This window comes from Malurus melanocephalus, unplaced genomic scaffold, assembly GCF_030028575.1.
Source record: "Malurus melanocephalus ecotype Western Australia unplaced genomic scaffold, MMel_1.1 scaffold_237, whole genome shotgun sequence".
Taxonomy (NCBI): domain Eukaryota; kingdom Metazoa; phylum Chordata; class Aves; order Passeriformes; family Maluridae; genus Malurus; species Malurus melanocephalus.
Window position 1 is genome coordinate 1,002,577 of NW_026623469.1, and position 22,043 is coordinate 1,024,619.

The 22,043-nt window shown below is 47.0% G+C and overlaps 2 protein-coding genes across 3 annotated transcripts; both read left to right on the forward strand.

Annotated features, from left to right (window-relative positions):
• Nucleotides 1-396: 396 nt before the first annotated feature.
• RPS4X (ribosomal protein S4 X-linked) lies at nt 397-4,506 on the forward strand. The gene is made up of 7 exons (XM_057375054.1): nt 397-497; nt 711-788; nt 1,264-1,444; nt 1,886-1,983; nt 3,008-3,179; nt 3,631-3,788; nt 4,348-4,506. The coding sequence occupies exons 1-7, from the start codon at nt 495-497 to the stop codon at nt 4,447-4,449; spliced, it is 792 nt and encodes a 263-aa protein (XP_057231037.1). The 5' UTR covers nt 397-494; the 3' UTR covers nt 4,450-4,506.
• Nucleotides 4,507-6,579: 2,073 nt separating this feature from the next.
• On the forward strand, nt 6,580-14,415 carry RBM11 (RNA binding motif protein 11). Of its 2 annotated transcripts, XM_057375055.1 has the most exons (5): nt 6,580-10,060; nt 10,951-11,113; nt 12,019-12,097; nt 12,791-12,884; nt 13,387-14,415. In XM_057375055.1, the coding sequence occupies exons 1-5, from the start codon at nt 9,959-9,961 to the stop codon at nt 13,387-13,389; spliced, it is 441 nt and encodes a 146-aa protein (XP_057231038.1). In that variant the 5' UTR covers nt 6,580-9,958; the 3' UTR covers nt 13,390-14,415. The 2 variants fall into 2 exon arrangements, with proteins under 2 accessions (XP_057231038.1, XP_057231039.1); XM_057375056.1 differs by lacking the exon at nt 13,387-14,415 and having other exon boundaries at nt 12,709-12,858.
• The last annotated feature ends 7,628 nt before the right edge of the window (nt 14,416-22,043 follow it).

A 22,043-nucleotide genomic window follows, 5' to 3' on the forward strand; every position in this document is an offset into this window, starting at 1 on the left:
CTCATTGGGCTGCCTGGCAGGCTGCGTGGGCCTGGAACTGCCCTGGGGACTCCGGAGCACGGTGGGGACAYGTCGGCCTCTCCGGAAAGCGCAGCTGGGGCAACCTGGCCGCCAAACTGCCTTTAGGAGTGGGCGCTAAGGCCCGGCGTCAGGCTTGGGAGCTGCGTGCCGTCTCAGCTCTACCCCGGGAGGAGTCGTGGCAGAGCGTCCCCGCTCAGATTTTCCCCTGGCTCGGCTCCCGACATTCACGCACACTTTCAAACCGCAGGGGCACGACGTGGCGGGCTGTCCTATGACATCAGCGACGATCAGCGATGACTACGGGCACAGTGGCCCCRCTAGGAGGGGCCGCGAGGAAGGGAACAATCCCTCTCGAGTCCCTTGTCACCTCGTAGGCCTCCAAGCCGCCAGGGGGCGACACATGTCGCTGCTACCCTGCATTGTCCATCCGCGGCCGGCCGGAAACGCCCGCCCTTTCTCGGCAGAGCGCAGCCATGGTGAGAGCGCGGCGCCGCCGCTCCCCGCGCCATCCACTGCCATCCCCCGCTCACCGCGGGCTGTGGCCGCCCCACCCCGGGGCGAGAGGCGCGGGAGGGAGCCCGGCGCTAGGGTGTGAGGGGCGGGAGTCGGAGGGGTCCGGGGAGAGATGTCTTGGGGCACGGGCCTAGCGAAGGCCCATAAAACATCCCTTAACACGTCCCGTTCTGTAGGCCCGCGGCCCCAAGAAGCATCTGAAGCGCGTGGCTGCTCCCAAGCACTGGATGCTGGACAAGCTGACGGGCGTCTTTGTGAGTGCGGGCCTGGGTTGGGGTTGAGGCCAGGGTCGGAGGTGGGGGCGGGGCCGGGCTGCTCGTAGCTGCCGCGGTCACATCAGGGAAAGTGTTCGGGTGTTGCGCGGGGGCGAGTGGTGAACAGTGTTTGTTTAATGTTAGGGTCTTTGTGAAAAGCATTCGTGTTCTCCCCACTCAGCGTTTGCAGAGGATGTGACGGAGTCGTTGGCTGCTCCCTTTTAACCTGCTTTTCCACCACTGGGCTGAGATGGATGGCTGTGCTGTGTCAGGGGCAGTTTCGTGAGACTGGCAAGGCATGGGGGAAACTGCTATGAACACCAAGAACAAAGAGCTGCATCTGGTCGCTGGCTGTGGCAGCTGCACTTTGTGYTGCTGCCTTTGCGTGCTGTTGCATGAGCAGTTGGCACCATAGTTTCCTTCTCTGGGGTAGTTGATGCTGCTTGATCCCCCAGCAGAAACCTTCTGTCCACAGGCACCCCGCCCATCAACAGGCCCACACAAGCTGAGGGAGTGCCTTCCCCTCATCATCTTCCTGCGCAACCGGCTGAAGTATGCTCTGACAGGAGATGAGGTCAAGAAGATCTGCATGCAGAGATTCATCAAAATAGATGGCAAAGTCCGCACCGACATCACCTACCCTGCAGGCTTCATGGGTGAGTAGGGGGTTGAGGTCGTTTCTTAGGCAGCTCTGCTACACTGGCAGGGGAGTGATTTGTGGGGCTGGCATTATTTAAGAGGCAAGGTTTCCCTGCCAGAATTGAAGAAAAGATACATATAAGCAGTTGTTAATTCAGTTTGGCATTGCGCACTGCAGTGAATACCAAAGCCAGATACCTGTAGCYGGTAAGTGCCTCCTTGATTTGGGTAAGTTGCTGTTCAGATTCCAGCTTTCAGCATTTTTTGCTGATTTGCAGTCTGTCACAGGAAAAGATGTGAGCCTGTGGTCAAGGGTAGATCCCAACCTCATCAATCACACCCTAAGTGTGATTTTTCAGCAGTCCCTGGTTCTCTTTAAATGTGAGCTTGATGCCAAGTTAGGGTTTTGGGTAATGAGCTGATAACAGCTACTGTTGTATTTTCYTGTCTACAATCAGATGTCATCAGCATTGACAAGACAGACGAGCATTTCCGCCTGGTGTATGATACCAAGGGCCGGTTTGCTGTTCACCGCATCACACTTGAGGAGGCCAAGGTGAGGAACTACAGTGTTGTGAAARCATGGGCCCAGTTGGGTTTAGTTGGGGCAGTGTTTCCACTTTGGTATCTCCTGGATGAGAGCTGTTGTCTCTCTTCCCTGACAGTTGAGATGATGCTGCATCTGAGAGTGGGACGTTCAGGGTTGTGGTGAAGTTTGTGTCGAGGGAAGRTCTCTTGGTGACATGAAAATAGGTCACATATGGGTGCAGCTGCATTGTGCTGTAGGTGGTGCTGTAGATGATGCTGTTGGCATGAGCTGGATCAGGGGTCTTTGGGGTGGAGGAGAATCTTGGCTTTGCCAGCTAACAGTAATCAGAAACTGCCTGTGGTGTAAAAACCTTGAACTTTCCAGATCAACGTAACTGCCTTTTCACCCTGGATGCTGGGGAAGCAATTTCCTTGTGTTTTTCCTTAACCRGGCATGTCAAGCCTGAGCTACAAGGTTGCCCTCTGCTTTGCATGTCCTTTCTTAGGGCAGGCTGTACAGGTGCRTGGCTATGTGCTGGAGACAGCTGTGTTGTGGTTTGGGGCTTCTGATCCCCTTGTAATGTGCTTCTCTGGCTATTACTCTGTTGATCTGTGCGGTCCAGAGAGGCTGTGAGGGAGTTAGGTGACAGGCAGAAGGGATATCAGTGCCCGGGAGGGTACACGTCTCTCTTGGGTCTTGGAGAAATGCAGTCTCTTCCATGTTGTATACCTGTGGTCTTCAGGGAAAAATAAAGGAACTGCTGTGCTAAAGACTTTCTTGGGAGCGAAGCCAGTGTTTGTGGGGAGGCTGAATCCCAAGGTGGTCTACTGCTCCTGCAGAAAGGTGTTTCCTGTAGGGGAACTGTAGCAGAGCTGCATAGCAGCTTCCATGAAAATCATCATGGAGCCAGGGGGCTGGGCAAGTCACTGCCTGGGCTCATGTTGTGAGTCCTGGGTGTCTGGGTAATCTGCTGTGGCTCGGGACTCTGGGGTACAAGAGTCCATGGCATTGCTCATTCCCTCAGCTGAGAGGTGTTGGATTTTGTTTGCAGTACAAGCTGTGCAAGGTAAGGAAGATCTTTGTGGGCACCAAAGGAATCCCTCACTTGGTCACTCATGATGCCCGCACTATCCGGTATCCAGACCCCCTCATCAAGGTGAATGATACAGTCCAAATTGACCTCGAGACAGGCAAGATCACAGACTTCATCAAGTTTGACACAGGTAGGTCTTGCATCCCACTGAAGCACAGTATCCTTCTCCACTGTGGAGAGCAGATTGGAAGTTAAATGCTAGGTATTTTTGCATTGAAATAGGCAGTGGTGTCAACCTTGGAAAAGGGTTTGYTTTTCAGGAGCATGTCCATCTGGAACTGAGGAGGGGATTTCCTGTATCCTGGCAGTGGGAAGCATTTGGCATAGGGACTTAGCAGTTCTGAGGCACCAGGTAGAAGCAGCGAGCTGGTGGGGAGGTACTGGAGCTAGTCTCTTGGTGGTGAGAGAAAGTTTCAGTGACAGAGCTGTTAGCAGTGCTAGCACRGGGGGGGATGGGAATCCCTCCTTGCTGACACAATTGGGGAGGTGGGGAACGTTTGATACGGACAAAGCACCCAAGTGGACGGACTTCGCCACAGCACCTGGTCCAGTTCTTCTCACACTTACATTCCCTTACCCAGGTAACCTGTGCATGGTGACCGGCGGTGCCAACTTGGGCCGTATTGGGGTGATCACCAACCGGGAGAGGCACCCTGGGTCGTTCGATGTGGTTCATGTGAAGGATGCCAACGGCAACAGCTTTGCCACCAGGCTCTCCAACATCTTTGTTATTGGCAAAGTAAGGCTATGGGGGCACCACGTGGGGGGTTCTCTCCTCTTKTGAGAAGCTGCTGGCTGAGGCAGAGCCTTGGTGTTCCCTTAGGCAGCTGTCTTCCTGCACAGTGGAGCTTAAGTGTTTGCCTCAGTTCTGACTCTGCTCTCTGTATTTCTGCCTGCTCTGGGAAAGGGAAGAAGCATTTGTAAATTTAGGAATGCAGAYGTTTTCAAGAAACAGCCCTAAAACCTGAGAGCTGTGGGCTGAGCATTGCTTGGGCAGCTGCTCTGACTCAGAGTGCGCCCCCCAAAGTTTTGCCATCCCTGATGAGCTTTTCGTCCGGGTTGAAGGTGATGTGGTTTTGGCTGAAGCTCATTCTTCATGAATGTGACTGAAAGGCAGCTGTAGACTCGTGCATTCTTGGCACTTTCCTTAGGGACCTCTGCTGGGCTAGTGCCACCACCGTGTGTACCTAGCTCAGCATGAGCAGGGGTGGGCTTCTGCTKCTTTTCCCCTTAGAGGGAGAGCTCTGTTGCTGTCTGGGTTTTCTGGTGTGAAGTGCTTTTTTTCTCTGTTGCTGCAGGGCAATAAGCCATGGATCTCATTGCCCCGTGGGAAGGGCATCCGCCTGACCATTGCTGAAGAGAGAGACAAGAGACTGGCAGCCAAGCAGAGCAGTGGATAAAGTCCAGCTCAGGCTGGCTCTGGTGCTGTCAGTGTGTTCATTAAACTGTTTACTGCATGGCTCTGACTGGCTGGGGAGCATCGTGGGGGTAGGGGGGTGCCATGCTGCCAGTGCCGGGCCCTGCTCTTCAGAATGTCTTGCTTCTCTGGGGAGAGTCCCATCAATCTGAGTAACTGCCGCAGCTGTGTTCCAGAAAGGCAAGGAGGAAGGGTGGGAGAGCTGTCAGACTGCTCTGTGAGTGGGAAGGTATTGGTACCAGTGCTCCTGGATATGCAGGAGTAGGGGTCTGGGGAGAGCTAGCTGGGCTTTCCTCTAGCCAGTGGTGCCAGATAACTGGAGGGATTGCCCTGGCTGTGTTGGCTTCAAGGGTACTGGCACTCAGTGTCCAAGMCTGGCTGGTGGCCACATACTGGAGAGATCCCTCAGGGGTTGTTCTTCAGTGTCTTTTTTTGTGGAAGCGGAGGATAGAAGTGATTACACTGACAGTGGGGGCAAGGTGAGAGGGGAATGGGCTAYTGGGGACACTGAGCACCTGCCTGACAATGGGCTGGTGCCCTGGAGGAGCCACAGAGCTGGGCACCAGCTGTGGCTGTGGAAATGGCCCKGGGGGGCAAGGTGTGGGCAGGGTGCCTGGTCAGCAAGGGGAGTCCCATGACTGGGCTGTGCCAGCAAGGGCACAGGAGACACTGTAGGGAACAAGGAGGCTGTGGCTGGGCTTGGTGTGCACACTGGGGCGCCAGGTTCAGGTGAGTACAGCCAGTGGAGCAATGCTAGTGGAGGAGCTGGAGTGATGGAAGCATTGAAGAGGCTGAGTACACAACCCCTGTTCACAATCTCTGCTCAGCCTGGGGAAGAGGAGCCCTAAGGGCCCTCCCGCTGTCTGCCAGCATCTGCCTTGTGAACACCTGTGTTTCAAGATGGATGCGGCACAGATGTGCACAGTTGGAAAAATCTTCATCTTTCATTGGCTTCATCAGGTGTCAATGTTGAAATGTAGTCGAGCTTCATGAAGTGTCTGCAGCCAGCTGTATTCTGACATTACTCAGTAAAACTGAATGCCTGTGGCACTGCCCATGCTCCCATCCCTCAAGTGTCCCTATGCTGCTCCCTCTGGATGCTCTGCAGGCTCAGAGTAGCAGTATCTCCTGGATGAGAGCTTTCATGGTGCTGGCAGCAGGCACTGGTGCTTGGGATGTCTTGTGATGCACAGACATGAGTGGCCAGAAAGCTAAAACCACATTTTTATGCACAAAGCTGTAAGCAGAAATCACTTAGTTTTTATGTTGTGGAAAAGCTCCGGAAAGTTGCCAAAATTCAATATCTACGAAAGTAAAGCTAATTTTTATATTAGCAAAAAAAAAAAAAAAAAAAAACACAAACAAAAAAAACCCACCCAAACAAAATGGCAACGAAACTACCTATTGGAAAATACTGGGTGAAATGTTTGCAGTTTGGGGGTGGGCATTGCTGTGGATTATCCACTGTGTATTATCCCAAATTGATTGTCTACTGAGCATTATTCCGGGTGGATCTGGTATATGTCATCTCCACGCGTTTCCCGTGCATCTCTCCGCCTCTGTGTCCTTTTCCCTTCCCTCTGCTCCGCGCAGGCGGTCCCGCAGGGACCCCGCCGAGCTGTGCTCGTGGCTGCCACCTTCTGGTGAGCAGCTGTTACTGGCAGTCAAGAAAGCGGCGCATGCGTCTTGACCGGAAAGGTGTCTCTCTTCTGCCCCCCGCTGGCCAAAGCGCCGAACAGCGGATCAGCAGCTAAACGCACATGCGCGTGGCGGGGCTGCGGTGGCTCCCTGTAAGGACACGCCGCTGCTGTCGCACGGGCACCATCAGAGCGGCGCTTGGACTGCAAAGCGCGGAAATGCGACTCCGGTGCCGCCGGAGCGCTGCTGCCGCCACTGCCGCCAGGCGTTTGAGTGCCCCTCGGGGCACGCCGGCCCTGCTGCCCGTGCGGTGCTCGGGAGCGGCGTGGCGGAGCACCGGGCGCGGGGGCGTATGAGGGATGAAGTCGCGGCACCGGTGAGATGACTGAGCCTCTGCGGGTGCGCAGGTGCCACCTCGGGGCGGCGGGGGAGAAGCTGCCGCCCACCCGCCGCGGCTCCCGGGTGGGAGCGGTCACACTCCCGGGCAGGAGCTGGGCGCCTCCCTGGGGCTGTCGCCAGAGCACCCCTGAGCCCCAACCTGAGGGCCCTGTGCCGCTGCGCCAGCTCCAGCATCGCCCCTGAAACCCCCTGTGTCTCCTGGCCGCCCCCAGCCCTGTCGTGACAGCTCCAGGTTGTCCGTTGAGGTGTCCCCAGAAGCCCCTGCAGAAGGAGGGATTCTTCCGAGGGATCTACAGCAATAACAGTCGCTGCTGCTTCTTGCCATCTGCCAGAGGCCGCGCTGAGGATGCAAGTGTCCATTCTTCCCGAAGCATCCCCTGGGGATGCCAATGACTGYGCCCACCTCGGGTTTGCCTAGGTCGTTAGTATCGGCCTTGCTCCCTCCAGGGCGCGGGTTAAAGAGGGACAGSATGAGCATTGGCTCCGACAAGAGCTTCTGTGGCAGAGACTAGAGAGGTCATAAAAAGGGCAAGGAAATAAAAAAATGGAGCCCATCTGGCTGATACCCACCACCCTCAGCAGGCAAGTGAGACCCTGCCTCTCTGTGTAAGAAAAATTTTCCTGGCGGTGCTGAGCTGAGTCTAGCATCAGAGCTGAGATGAGTCCAAGGTCCCTTGGGCCCTGTGTCCCCTCTTGTGTGTCTCAGGGCCTCCTTGTTTCCCTCCTGGCCCCCATTTTCTCCCATACTTTCTTTTGCTTTTCTGTAGCTCTCCACTTGTCTCTATTTTGTCTTGCTTCCTCTTCCCACACATCCTTTCTTTTTTCTCTCTGCTTCTGTCCCACACCAGTTCTCTCTCTGTTTTTCAACCTCTGCCTCTCTTCTGCGGCTTATAGCTGTTTTTTCCTTTTGCATCACTTTGTTCAGAGTTGTATCTGCCTCTTTTTCYCTCACAATTTCTCTGGCCTGTTCTTTGGTGGTTTCTTCTCTCTTCGTACCTCTGTGTATTGCAGTATGTCCCTGCCTTCATGTCTATTTCTTTTTTTCCTTTTGTTTCTCTCTCTGTCCTTTTGACTTGCTAACTGTTGCTGTTTTTTCAGTTCTCAGAATCTTCATTGTCCCTTTTCACTTTCCTGTTCATTTATTACTCCCTCTGATCCTTTTGCAGTTTTCTGACCCTAATATTTATTACTTCACCTCTCTGGCCATTTTTTTCTTGTTTCTCATATTTGTGTCATTCTCTGTTGCTCTCGTTATCTCTATCTCAGCRTCCTGCTCTCTTGTCCTTCTCACTTTCACAGTATCCCACTTTCTCCTTGTCCCTCACCTGGTTTCTGTATCAGTCTGTTCTTCCTCCTGTTTTTTCTTGTTGCTCTGTTGCTTTCTTTCTTTCTTTTTTTTTTTTTTTTTTTTTTTTTTTTTTTAACCCATTGCTCTGCTTCAGTCCTGTCATTCTGCTCTCTCTGGCTCAATGATGGTCATAATCTTAGAGATGGATGGGTTTATGCAGAAGTGATTTTAGAATGGTTGCATGTTATTTTGAAGTTAATTTCCTCAGTGACTGGTAATGAATGGACCTGAGCCATGAGTTGAAATATGCTCACTGACTATATTTCCTGATGAGAGAATGCTCTGAGGAACTTGTCTGCTGGTAAAATTAGGGTCTGGTGGTCTGAGCCTTCATTCGAAAATGTTGTGCCTTGAGATGCAGAATACAGAAGTATGACCCTTCCAAAGCCATCTGAGGAAAATGAAGACTGTTGCATTAAGGTTTTACTGGTATTTTGTTTTCTTTTGAGGTAAATTTGATACTTGTTTATGGATACAAAGATTAACAATGGTCTGTGAGAAAATAATCACAGTATTGTGAAGTATCTTGTACTGCTTTTCCTCCCCTTTTTTCTGTGGGGGAATAAAGTTATACTTGAATAGGAGTGTAACTGATTCCATGCAAAGTTCATGACTTTGGGAATGCTGGTAAAGTTAAAAGGTTCAAACTCCTCCCTGTAGTGCAGACTCCCAGAGATGAACAGCCTCACTCCTCTGGCAGGTTAATGCTTTTGGTTAAGTATCAGTAATGCATCAATAATTGCATTCATCTCCAACACACCCAGGTATTGAGTTCATGSTCTGCATTTCATGTGCTCAATTCTCATTTATTCCCTGAGGCAACCCATGATATAAAACTYTTTTACTTTGATCCACAGAGGTGACATATTCTGTCTGACAAGCTCTTGGGCTCTGGTAGCACTCAGCAATGCAGCCTGCTCTGCAAATCATTGCTCTTAATTTTTCACTGTTGCACAACTCAAGCCCAGCTTGCCAGAAGAAGCTCCAGCGGAGTTGTTATCCTGCTGCCTGTGCCCCTTTATGCTGGAGACTTCCTGCTGGCTCTGTGGTCAGAGCAGTTCTCAGCCCAGCCCCAGTTCTGTCAAGCAGGGGGATGTGGAGGTGCAGGTGGGCCTCCTTTCACCTCAGCTGATGCCCTTGCGCAGTGTTTGCAGATTAGTGGGAGCCAGAGACACCTGATGCKTTGTGCCAAATTGTCTGAGGGGCTCAGTGTGCCATCATGATGGAGAACCAAAGACATGCTCAGGAATGCTGACTGACTGGTGTTCACAACAGCAAGTGTGTGACTGGTGATGTTAGTGGTTGATCTGGTGTTTCTACAGAAAAAAAAAAAAAAAGCTTGGATCGAGAATTCTCATTGTGCCATGAGCTCAGTGCTCCCCTGCCCAGGGGCTGCTCCTGCAGCTGGGCTTTGGGTACACTGCTGCCATTGGAAGCTCRGCAGGAGCAAAAGTCTCTCTCTGTTCATTTGCCCAGCTGTGACTGGACAATTTCAGCAGTTTATTGCAGAGATTAGTCAGTCTGTTATGCTGATGGTCCATGGTATAAAATCACTTCTGCTGTTCAAGTCAACACTGTGATGTAGTGCAAAACCAGGTTTTCTGTATGGCTGGCATGGAGTTCCATCTGATAAAACTCTCTCTTTGCACCTGACCTGAGCTCTCTCTCTGTTTGCAGCCTCTTCTACAGGAAGGACTCATTGMAATGTTAATGGCAGGAGTGGATCGTGTGAACACACTTGTGAATACTAGTTTGGGGAAGTGGATTGTTTTTCAGGGTTGGCCTGTTTGTTTTGCACCAGTCAGTCCCACCACGACTTAAGAATCAGTGGCAAAAATAGAAGAAAACCCCTTCATGTTCATATTTAGCATCATTACTACACACTGAACGATTAAGTACAGTGTCACAAACAGATGTTGGGTGTGGTGTCACAAACAGGCGCGACACCCTCAGCCCACGTTCCAGCGTTGCCGGGAGGCGCGCCCGGCCCCTCACCAGGAGCCCCGGAGCGCTCTGCTCGCACTCTCGCCGTGTTCCTCAGTGTTCCTCAGTGTTCCTCAGTGTTCCTCAGTGTTCCTCAGTGTTCCTCAGTGTTCTTGCAGGCTCCATGGCGTCGCCGGGCCGGGCCGAGGCGGCGGAGCAGACTCTGCTCGTGGGGAACTTGGAGAGCCGGGTCAGGGAGGAGATCCTCTACGAGCTCTTCCTTCAGGTAGCGGATGGGTACCTTCATATATCGAAATGCTGTTTTTATGCTTGAGAGGAAAAATTCCATCAATGGGATGTTCAGTTAGTCAATTGGACAACATGCTCTCCAGAGGTCGCTTCAAACCCCGACCCTTCAGTGATAGTGTGGAAAAACGAAGTAGTCGGACCTGTTTCAAGCCTGAGCTTAATTCATACCTGTTTTCAAGACTGAATAGTAATCTGCTGTATAACTGTCAATGTGAGGTTAAGTTTATCTTCCTAGAGGACATGAGTAACACAATACAAAAKGCAGAAGTGACAAAGATGGTCTTAGAACACAGTTTTGCATCATTCTACTGCAAAATCTGCAGCAGCCTTCCAACTGCCAGTTTTTGTCTAGATTTTTAGGTCATCCCAGTAACTTGTGGTTTCCCTTGTTTTATCTTGTTTACTCAGGTTTCCCTTTTGCTGCAACAGCCTATGCTTCTCATTCTGTCTTGGAAAGTATCCAGTTCAATATTTCTGCTATGGCATARTCCTAAACATGTACCCCTGACCTCTAGCTCTTCCCTCATCAAATGATGAGCCAGTATCTATTGCTCTTCTAAACTATTAATATTTTTTATTTATGAACTAGAAGGTAACTTTTGCAATGGAGTTASAAAATTAGTTGGGAAGCTATTTATTATGGTATGGTATTCTAAAAATAACAGCAATTCTGATTGAAAGACTGAACATGAACATTTTAACATTTATGAAGCTGATTTTTGTTTGTAGAAAGCTCAGAATTTGAACTTTGAGGAGTGGAGAGACATTTTTTTTTTGTTTCTGACTATGGCAAAAGGGAAATCATAATGAAATACTCAAAACACAATGAAGTGTCAATCTGTGCTAAATAATTGAAATTTCTATCAGGCTGGACCATTAACCAAAGTGATGATTTGTGAGGACAAAGAAGGAAAACCTAAGTCTTTTGGATATGTCTGCTTTAAACACAAAGTATCAGTGCCATATGCAAAAGCTCTGCTGGATGGAATCCGTTTGTATGGAAGACCAATTACTGTGCAGTATTGGAGGGGTAAGTTTCATAGGCGCAATGGTAAAGTTTCAGTGTAAATTTTTTACTTTTTTAAGAACAGTTTTGAATCCTACAGTCTTTTTCAAATGTAACAATGTGTAGTTGGAAAAATGAGGTTTAAAAAAAAAAAAGAAACAAAGTCTTCCTATTGCATTTGCATAGGGAAGTATTAAGTCCTTGTATTATTTTGTTTACTAAGAGAATACAATAGATTGGTTCAGAACAGCGTAACTTGCAAGTTGTGTCAGACACTGCTGCATGGAAAACAGCGATCCAGGTTTTCATGCCAGATTACATGTGGGAATTGGGGTGTAACTTTACCTTACAGACTGACAGGAGAAGTTGATTCAGTAAGGCCAGCCACTATTGAGCTGTTGGATCACTTTCTGACTAATACAAGCACGGAGTTGTTGTTTTAAAAGGAAGGAATTGTAGTTCAAAGTATATGTTAAATTCAAAGTAATACTCTTCATTTTGTGTTTATGGAACTAAACCTTTGAGCAAGCCAATGAACAGGCAGCATTTGCAACCCAGACATTAAGGACTCATGTTCCTGCTGTGCCACTGCTTCTTTCAAAGGCTCTACAGAGCAGTTGCTGGGTTTAAGCAGAGTATCTGAGGTTCCCAAAATCAGAACCATCTCCTGTGTCTGTTACTGGATGACAATGATGCTGTTCTTGATCACTTCAACAGCCCTAATTTGTGCTTCTGTGAGGGAATAAATGAAAAATGAACATTTTCAAGCTCTAAAATGCTGCTGTTGATTATCTGCTATAAAATGACACCATAACATTTGTATACTACCTGAGATGTACTAGCATACTACAGATGACACAAAACACTTTCTGTGGGTTTTAACTTGTTAATTGAATAGTCATGATTGAATGTTACACTCTTATTTACAGGGAGTTCTCACTCACCAGAACTAGACAGCTGTACGCATGGTTTTGAAAACCATATTGACTTACATTCTCCTGCAGACAGGTAACAAAGATCACCTGTAAAAGAACCTTATATATATTTTTTAAAATCTTATTAAGAAAGTGAGTTGGTGCGGTAGAGCAATCCTGAGGTTTTTCATTAAAATAGCATCTTGTCATTGCATCCTTACTGAGGACTTGCAACATGCTTCAGTTAATTTAATGTTTGGTTGTTTAGCTTGCTAGATGTTTAGTTAGCTTCAATTTTCCATTCTTTATTTGTTTCTACAATATTCAGGACCATGAGAACATACTGAGCCCTGGCTTTTGCACTAACAGTGTTTACAGTYATTGGGGAAAAAAATCTGACAACAGAGATAATATTTTTTAACCTCCACTGAGTTTATACCTGCATTTTTTGTGTGTATAAGCACAAGCAGCTGACATGTACATGTGGGTGCACAGTTATAAACCTGTTACAATGGAAGCCTGAACACCCCAGATTCAGTATTTAAACTGACCTCCCATGGTGAAATCTAGCACCCTTTTGTGCATGCACATATGAGGATTGTCATTAATTAAGCTTTTGGGTATATTTCCTTTGTTTTATTTTTTTTTTTCATGTAAGTCCTGTTGTTAATATCTTACTTGTCCTCTTGGATATTCCCATTGCAGCCCAAGAGTTAAGTCTCAGTACTCTGATAAGCAGTATGTGATGGACATCGAGACTCTGTACATTTGCTTGTTTTTCCTTTAGACATCAAGAGCCTTATGGAAATTCTCCATTTACTGTTACTCCTTTGCCAGTGAACAACAATTTACTTCACGATCACCCTGGCTTTCAGGATATGGTGAGTTTATTAAAAATTTGGGAGCATTTTTATAAAGCTGAATGCATTTTTCATTTCTGCAAAAAACAGTGCCTACTTCATGTCTCAAAATGTGCTATAAGCACAGTATTAGGACGCTTCAGGGTCCTCTAATGATGGGATCTACCAAACTATCTTCTTCCTGTAAGAATGGCTTAAAGGTACATCGCTTAAGGAAGCTGAAAATGCTAAATTCTATGAAGTCTCTCCTGCCCTGTGTTCCAAATGGCAGGACATGTTGACCTCACTGGACTAAAACCATGCAAGCAACAGCTTCTTCACACACAGCTAATTCTATCAGGGAAATCTCTTAGTTCTTCCCAATTGAGAAATGCCCAGCAGAAGCTTGTAATGTGCTAAAAGCAAACCTTAAATTCAATTAATAACTGCTGCTCAAGTTTGGGAAACAACAGTTTGGGGATTTCTGGCCTGAACCTTGACATTCCCACATAGGTCACTCCTTCATTATTTACTTTCACAGCAGTAGATGACAAGAACCCAGACTTCCCCTCTACAAGACTCTGGTGCACTGGACCATTCTTGCCCTATTCTCTTCTGTCTGAGATATTCCACAAAGCAAGGGAACTGGTCTTTAGGTGGAAACCTGTGCATCAAACCTACTTCCCAAACACATCATGAACCTTCTGAATCTGATGAGTCTATGGACTGGTAGACTGAAGAAACCCAGCCTTTAAGCATGGGGTACCACGTATGCACAGTCCTGCTCACCCAGTCTGACTAGAGACTGGCCAGCGCCTTAGAAAAACAGAAGGTGGGCAGTCTGAGCATTAAAATGGAGAGAATCTGTTCCTTATTGCATGGATGGAGTGGGGGTGTGCCCTCCCCTCTTCCCAGACTGTGCCCTGAGAAAAGCTAATGCTTGTACCAAGTTTCCCATCTCYTCCTCTCCCTTTGGAAGGCTCAAATGCACCATCTTCCCCTCTGTGCTTGCTGATGAACCTACTCCTCAGTAACAAGGCAGCAGTYACACACTGTGAGACCAGACTCAGCAGACAGGCACACACAACCAAGTTCATCCCATTTTCTGCTTGCCAGGGAGGATGGTATTGCAGTGTGTCTCCCATGAGAGCCTTTTGAAGCTTCAGCAGGAAGTGATCTCATTACTAGYATGCCTTCACACACCTACTTTACCTTGCCTTGGGTGAGCCAGGCAGGTCGCTTACCCGGGAGACTTTTAAGCTTCTTGTCAGAATGCTTTGTTCCACATTGACTTTAAAATTGGTTAAAACAGGTTTGAGGAATTTGCTGATGTGCATGCCTTTACATTGCCAATAGGCACTGCAGTTACAAGTATTTATCAAATAGAGATGAGGAAATGAAAGGAATACCATGTTTGTTTACCTTACATGAGGACTAGCTGGTAATTTAATCTTAAATCAGATTATGTTGCTTTTCTAACTTTGCCATGAAAAATTTGCCTGCTTTTCTGAACTATACTAGTTGTTGTAATAAAACAGCTTTATTCCCAAACATTCTGTGTTATTTTATAGTTTGTCGGTCTTTTAATTAAATAMGTCATAAAGCAGGCAAAATTATGTTCTTTAAAACGTCCTCCTCACAATGTTAAACCTCCTCAGGTTTCTCTTTCTCTGAATGTACCAGGTTTTATGGCAGCAGTACACAGTACAGAGTCCAATGGTTTAACAATTTCCTTAACAGTTTCCTTAACAAATAGCAGATGACTCCACCAATGCCTTCAGATTTATCCTTTTCTTCCTATCAGAATCAAACTGCACATGTTAAGACTGCACAGAGTTCTTCTGAATTGGCCACAGCCAAGTGACTGCGAAGGGCACCAAGCAGSATGAAAGACCCTCTGAAAGAAAAAGAAAATGGCAAAGTTGTGATGACACTAGTACCAAAGATGATAAAAGGAGACAAAGATAGCGTGGCCAAAACTGTAAAAAGCACAAAGCCAAGAAAAAGGCACATTAATATTGGGTAAATATTTTTTATTATTATATTTGCTTTCATCTTTGAACTTTATTAAAGAAGAAATGTTCAAGATTCATTGTATTTTTGAAATATGCACAGAAACACAGAATATCGTGAGTTGGAAAGGACCCACTAGGATCATCGAGTCCAGCCAGACCCACACCTGCCSTGCTGTTCCTCTTCCCATCTCCTCCCAGCATACCAGCCCCCTGGGGAACAAGTTCCCCCCAAAACCCCAACAGAGCCCACTGATTCGCAAGGTCTGACTTTTGTACCCCTTCTTTTACACTCTCTGCCACAAATGAAAGGAGTCAGGCTAGCTTTAAGTAGCTGCAAACTGATCACTCCTCAGATTCCACAGGCCCAGCTACATCAACCTCATACCTTTACTTATCCTCAATAACAGGCATTGATTTGAAAAATATTCACAGTATTGTTAGGGGTTGGAAAGGACCTCTGGAGATGATCTAATCCAACCACCCCACCAAGGCAAGGTCACTTGGAGGTGACACAGGAACATCTCCAGAGAGGGAGACTCYACAACCTCCCTGGGAAGCTGTCCCAGTGCTCTGCAACCCACAATGTAAAGAAGTTCTTCCTCATGYGAAGCTTCTTGTGTTTTAGTTTATGGCTATTGCTCCTTGCCTGTTGGTAGGCACCACTGAATAGAGTCTGGCACCACCCTCTTGTCACCTGCCATWGAGATATTTATATACATTAATTAGATCCCCTCTCAGTCTCCTCTAGATTAAACAGGCCTAGCTCCTACCGTTTCTCCTTATCAGTGATGCTCCAGACCCTTAAACACCTTTGTGGCCTCCACTGGACCATCTCCAGTAGCTCCTTGTCTTTCTAGTACCGCAGAGCCCAGAACTGGACACAGCACTCCAGATGTGCCTCAAGGGCTGAGCAAGGGATTCTCTGACCACAGTCTTCCCAGTTCACCCCAGGATCCCATGGGCCTTTCTGGTCCCCTGGGCACATTGCCCACCCATGGTCAACTTGTCATCCACCAAGGTTCCCAACTCCTTATCCACAGAGCTGCCCTTCAGCAGGTCCCCCTTGGCTGTCCTAGTACTGGGGGTTATCCCTCTCCAAGTGCAGGACTCTACACTTTCCTTTGCTGAACCTTATTAGGTTTCTCTATGCCCATTTCTTCAAGTCTGTCAAGGTTCTGTTGAATGGCAGCTCAGCTTTCAGGTGGATCAGCCACTACTCTCCATTTTATATCATCAGCAAATTTGCTGAGGGTACATTCCATCCCTTTGTCCCAGTTGTTAATGAACAAGTCAAGTAAGACTGGACCCGGTGTTGATCCCTGGAGAGTGCCACTGACTACAGGTCTCCAACTGGATTCTGTTCCACTGATCATGACTGTCTGATTTCTGCCAGTCAGCCAGTTCTTGATCCACCTCACTGTCCATTCAACCCACATTTCCTGAGCTTATCTATGAGGATGTTATGGGAGAGAGCGTCAAAAACCTTCCTGAAGGCAAGGTAGACCGCATCCACTGCTCTCCCTTCACTGACCCAGTGTCCAGAAATCAACAGCCTTTGTATTTCCACTTGTTKATGGTGAATGCAGGTTAAGGGATTTTTGAGAAAATACAGAAAAAGCCTGAGTTGGTTTGTTATTTGGAATCTACACTATACAGGTGAAATGACAAATAGACTACACATCTCCATTCACCTTTGCTAATTTTTCTGAAACTTCAGACACTTCTGTGAAGTATTTTGGCAATTGCCCCAATACTTCAGTGAAAAGACACTGAAACTGAATCTAAGCTGCTTATTCCCTGTAGGACTCTCTGTRCTCCTTTTGGAAGGGTCCTTCTGAGAAGTCTTTTACTTTCAGTCTGCCAGTTCTGATTGCTCATTCTATCTGGCACCATGCACCCCTCTCCTGACATTACTCATACAGAATCTCTCTCATGTGTTCTTTTTTCTGCATTTTAGTTTCAGAATTTTTCTCTTCTGATTTTCTCTTCAGAGCCAATGGGTTTTCTGGAGAGCCATCATCTTTTTTCCCCTCACGTCCATGAAGGTTTCTCCAAATATAGATAATATCCAGCCAGTATTTTGGTTCCTCAATGACAAAATTTTTAATCTAATGCAACATTTTCCCTGCAAGAAAAAGCACTTTCAGGTTAAGTAGTTCAGCCTCAGCATTTAATTTTCTAATAGACTGAGAACAGCTGTTAATAGAAACATGTGAACCCAGGAACCACAGCAGCATCAGACACCATAAGCACAGCTGAGCTCTCAACATCCACATACCTATCAGCAGACACCCAGGCATCCCTCCAATTACAAACTTTGCAAAACTGAAATTAAATCATGCAAGGGTTGAATTCTGCAGAAAAATTCAGTAGCTCTAGAAAACCAGACCACATCTGAGAGACATTCCTGAGGACAGAGGACCAGCTTCCCAGAAAGCACCTGGTACAGGATTAAGAAATGTGGGGCATTTTTCAGGACTGAAAGACAGATATAAACATGAAACACTTTAATTCAGCTCAGATAAAAAGCCACAAATTTATTCTTTCAGAAAGGAAATCTCTCCTTGCTACTCATCAACTGTCAATGTTGCAACACACACTTCAACTTASATGTGTGGGTAGTATCCTTGAGCTAGTGAAGCACGAGGAATAGTGAAGCAAATCCACTTTGAAATGAGTCAAGGAAAAAAAAAATGGTACTTTTAGGTCTCATTTAAAATTTTAGAGTCTGAGTCAAATTTTAATCCTCAAAGATGAAAGATATCTATGATCTCCAAAATAAAAATCAAAGGCAGATATCCATCTAACTTGAAATTCTTATTTGTAATTGTTATTCGAACACTAACAGAGAATGTGACMCAAGTACCTGAGATTTACAAGGAATTTGTGTACTGAAAAGTGACACAGGATATAGGTCTGAATCCACTTCACTTAAAAGAAAATGAGCACAAGGATTCAGAACTGGACTTCGGTGTTTTGCGAGTGAGTGGGGGAGTCTTACATAAGGTCGTACATGTGTTCAGTGCCAGGAGAACACAGGCAGGAAGGTATCTATTCAAAACAATTTAAAAGTGCTTTTCCGCTCAAAAGAAAAGCATTGGAAACAATAGTGGGTGACAGATACTCCAGAATCGATTATTGTCAGAACTGATGGAATTCTTTTTAGTAAAAAAATAAATACATCAAATATAAATTTTATAAACTAGGACTAGAACTGGGGCTTCCCCTTTGGGCTCACAGTCCGCGAGAAGGGGCAGGGGCCGGACCTTTGTTCCCAGACCGTGGCAGCAGGGTGAGCTCCTTCAGCAGCAAGACCAGCTGCGCTCCCGAGTGGAGCGTCTTCAGGTCGCCCATCCCCGCCGCTTGGTTGCAGAAGACCTTTCCACAGATGCCATCCRCCTCCGAGAAACACAAACCAGACCCAGCGGGGAGGCGTTTCGCCTTTCGCAGCCCGGTTCGCCCCTCGCAGAGGGAAAGGCAGTGCAACCCCCGAGCCAGCGCGGTTCCTTCCACTGCGGCGGCGGCCCCGGCCAGCCCAGGGAGTCTCTTCCGACCCTGACAGGCACCAGCCCCGGTGAGACCCTATCTCAGAGCGCCTCAGTCTATACCCTATACCTGGCGGGGCAAATCGTCACCCGYCCCACGGTGCCGCCTCACCAGTGGATGCGTCTGTCACGGCGGCGAAAGGCGAGAGGAGGGGGCGCGGCGCAGTTCACAGCCCTCCTGTCCCAGCAGGACTCGGCGCTGCGAGCGGAGCTGGAGGGCAGCGGAGCACCACTGGCAAGAACTGCCCTTTCCCCCGGCCGAGATTCGGCACCACCCATCCGGAGGGCACCGCCAGGAGGGCCGGCTGTGCTGGGGCCAGTTGGGCCGGAGCACTGGGAAAGCACAAGGCCGGTCTCCAGAGGGGCAAGGGGGCGATAAAAATTCTTSCCTTCCRGGTGGGTTAACGGGGAAGTCACGGCCCTGCAGCGCCTTGTATATATAGTTTGTGAATGGTACATACTCTGTTTATTAAGGCTACTGTGCAAAAAAGATTCTTAACTGTAATTCTGGCAAAATTATTAGCAACGTTTCTATAATTTAGCAGGCCTGTGTGATATCACCAGACAGGATGAAAAGAACTTATCCAACACCAATTTGATGTGAATAAGCAGACACTTCTTTATTCAGGCGCCATGAACACAGCAGATAATTCCTCCAAAAATATGTTCCACTTAAACAAAACCCATCCATTTTATATACTTTTTCTGCTGAATCATCATTACATAAGTTCTTTTACATACTATGCCTGTTCTTACATTTAACCTTTACATTGATTGGTTCTACTAGTTAATAACCTCATCTGATGCCTTAGGATTTTTAGCTTCTATATTTTCTATATTGTCTGTATTSTMYWRKASAAYACTAAAACTACCATTCTCCCATCTTTAAACAAAACAATCCCTCTCTGAGCCTGAATCCAAGGACACMTCGCTGCCTGAGAGTCCTAAGATATGTAAACAACAGCAAGTTGTGGGGAGAAAGTTTGGGGTGGTTGACATMATCACCTGAAAATATCATTGGGGGATTGAGGCGCAATATGTTAATAAAACAGAACTTATAAAAGGTGAAGATCTCGTGACTCGGAGTCCATTTTGGGTGTAGCCTCAGGAGGAGGMTTTTGTCTGCCCTAATGCACCAGTARGCCTGTTAGGCCTGYATTAAAGTTGTCTATTCTCATTCTCTTACATTTGTGAGGCTTCTGTTTCAGGTTAGCCTGCTTGATAAGGCATCACATCAATATCCTTATTCTAAAACAATCATCGATCATCTCTCCTGAGGTCTACTGTCTGGAATCCTTATTATTAAAATCAAGATGGGAAGGTGTGATAAACACATATGATAGTGTTGGCTTTCATAGATGGATGCTATGTGTTGGGCATTATAATATAATGTTGCCTTTTTGTAGAAGCAGCTTAGTTATGCAGACGTAGTTGTTTTGGGTTTTTTTTTGTAACTTAGACATAGTTGTAATATAGCTGATGTTGTTTTAGAGTACTTGTGGTTAACTTGCAATAACTGAAATATTCTAATTTGTGACCTAAACATTTCCATTAAAGACTTTTTGCATATTATAGCAAACTATACAAAAGCTGCAAAGAGGGCCACCAAGGCCTTGAATCAACTGCCTGATCAAAGATAAGTAACGATTCAGAGCYGTAGAGAAGGATACATTCACAGAGAGATCCGGCTTAGCACCTTCGGGGTGCAGAGACCCCAGGGCTTGCAGCTGCTGGACCAGCACAGACCCAAACACCAAAGGGTGGGGTGGAAAGAGGCTTTGGGTGTGTAGTGGAAAAGCCTCTGGTCAGAGGCAGCAAAACACCCRTCCTCTGCTGTGCAAAGGAGCTCAGCTGAAGGGACCCCAACAACTGGGACAAGATTATCCACGTGGACAGACCAGGGGGTGTCATGGCCCATCAAAGACCCTGCTACGGACATTTTGACTGTCAACAACTGTCATCTGTAAAAACCACRGAAAAAGGCCCAAGCTGGAGACAATAATGAAAATGGACAAACCACAAGCAGGAAGAATATGCATGCTTTAAAAAGGTGGGACCAAGGAAAAGCAATGCTAAACAGTTCCTGGAACATGCAAACTAGTTTGGGGAAAAGTTTGAATATGCATAAATGCCTATGAACAGGCATTAAGCTRATGCAATATGAAAAAATACTTAAGATGTCTCTGTCAATGGCAGGTGTGCTTTTTGGCTAAAGCACCCAGTGCTGCCGCTTTTTCTTTATTGCCTTTGTCCCCTGTTGTCCCTTATTAAATTTTTCAAAGTCTAACAGGAGAGTGAGCTTTGTTTTTCTCAGAAGGATAGTGGGTTTCCAAGCAGCCTAACAGGTGAGCAGGACAGTCTCCATAGCTTCTTGACAAAAACAGAGTGGTCCAGTAATTGCTCGGTGAGGTTTCTGCAGTTACACATTCCAAACACCAGCACTCCTGATGTTTCTATACCTTTTCTACTTACCATCATAGCTAACCCTTTATTATGATTATTTGATCAAAATATTCGTAACAATGTTAATAATGTACAGAAAAATCACACTATGGAAAACCACTGTCCACAAAGGAGACAGAGGAATCCTGCAACTTTATTCAAATAAAGGGAGAGAATCCACTGGGATGCACACCTGCGGCATTTTCTCTCGGGATTTCAGAGGGTGTAGCCCCCTTTTATCCTAAATTCCTGGCCACATGTTGCCCTCTTCCTTTCCCCACTGGCTGAGGTTCTAGGACAGTACAGCCTTCCTGAATTGCCTACCACATATTCCCCTTTGAACCCATCATTTTACCCCMAAGTTTCTAGGGTCAGGCTGGCTGGGCTCTGTAATAAACTTGATGCTTGCAGTTAGTAGAGACATTAACACCTATACCCTCACCCATGGAATTGTTTATTGAAGACATTACCACACATCTTCCCTATCAAAACCCTTGCAGTTCATCCTTGACTGCTATACACAGGCCCTGCTCTGACCAATGAGAAAACAATAGCAGCAGCCTCCATGTCCAATTAAGTGTTGGGAAAAATGAGTTCATATGCATGATACACATCTGATACTATGTCCTAGTTGAAGACAATTTTACAGGATGGAGACTTTGAAATAAATTACCTCCAATTAGTTCTCAACCTCTCTRTTAGCAAGTAGAGACAAATGAGAGAAGATGTAAGTGAAAAGTAACTGACATGTGGAATAAGGACTCTATAGCCAGAAGGGTTATAAAGTAGGTATGTTTATTACGCTAGCGGATGCACAGGGGATCACTCCTCCAAAATCATGCGTGCCCCTCAGCGGCATCCAGCTTGGTATATGTATCAGGTTACAAGTTACATGTGCATCAAGTTTTGCAACACACCTATACATATTCATGACCTTCCCCGCTTTGTATTRTAGTAAGCTTGAACAGTTATTGCACTTGCGCAGTGCTTCCTGGGGGTCGTGGGCAGGGGTCTTCCAGGATAAGAGTAAGGGGCTTCCATACTCTTCCTCGAGGGTTAAACTTTTGACCTTGCTTTCTTGCGCGTGCCTCCTCATCTCTTGGCTTCAATCCAAGTCCTGAGGCCAGCTCTGGCYAGTCTAGGGGTCCAGGGGACAGGAACCAAGTCACAGATGTTCCTCTTATCTTTTGGCCCTGCAT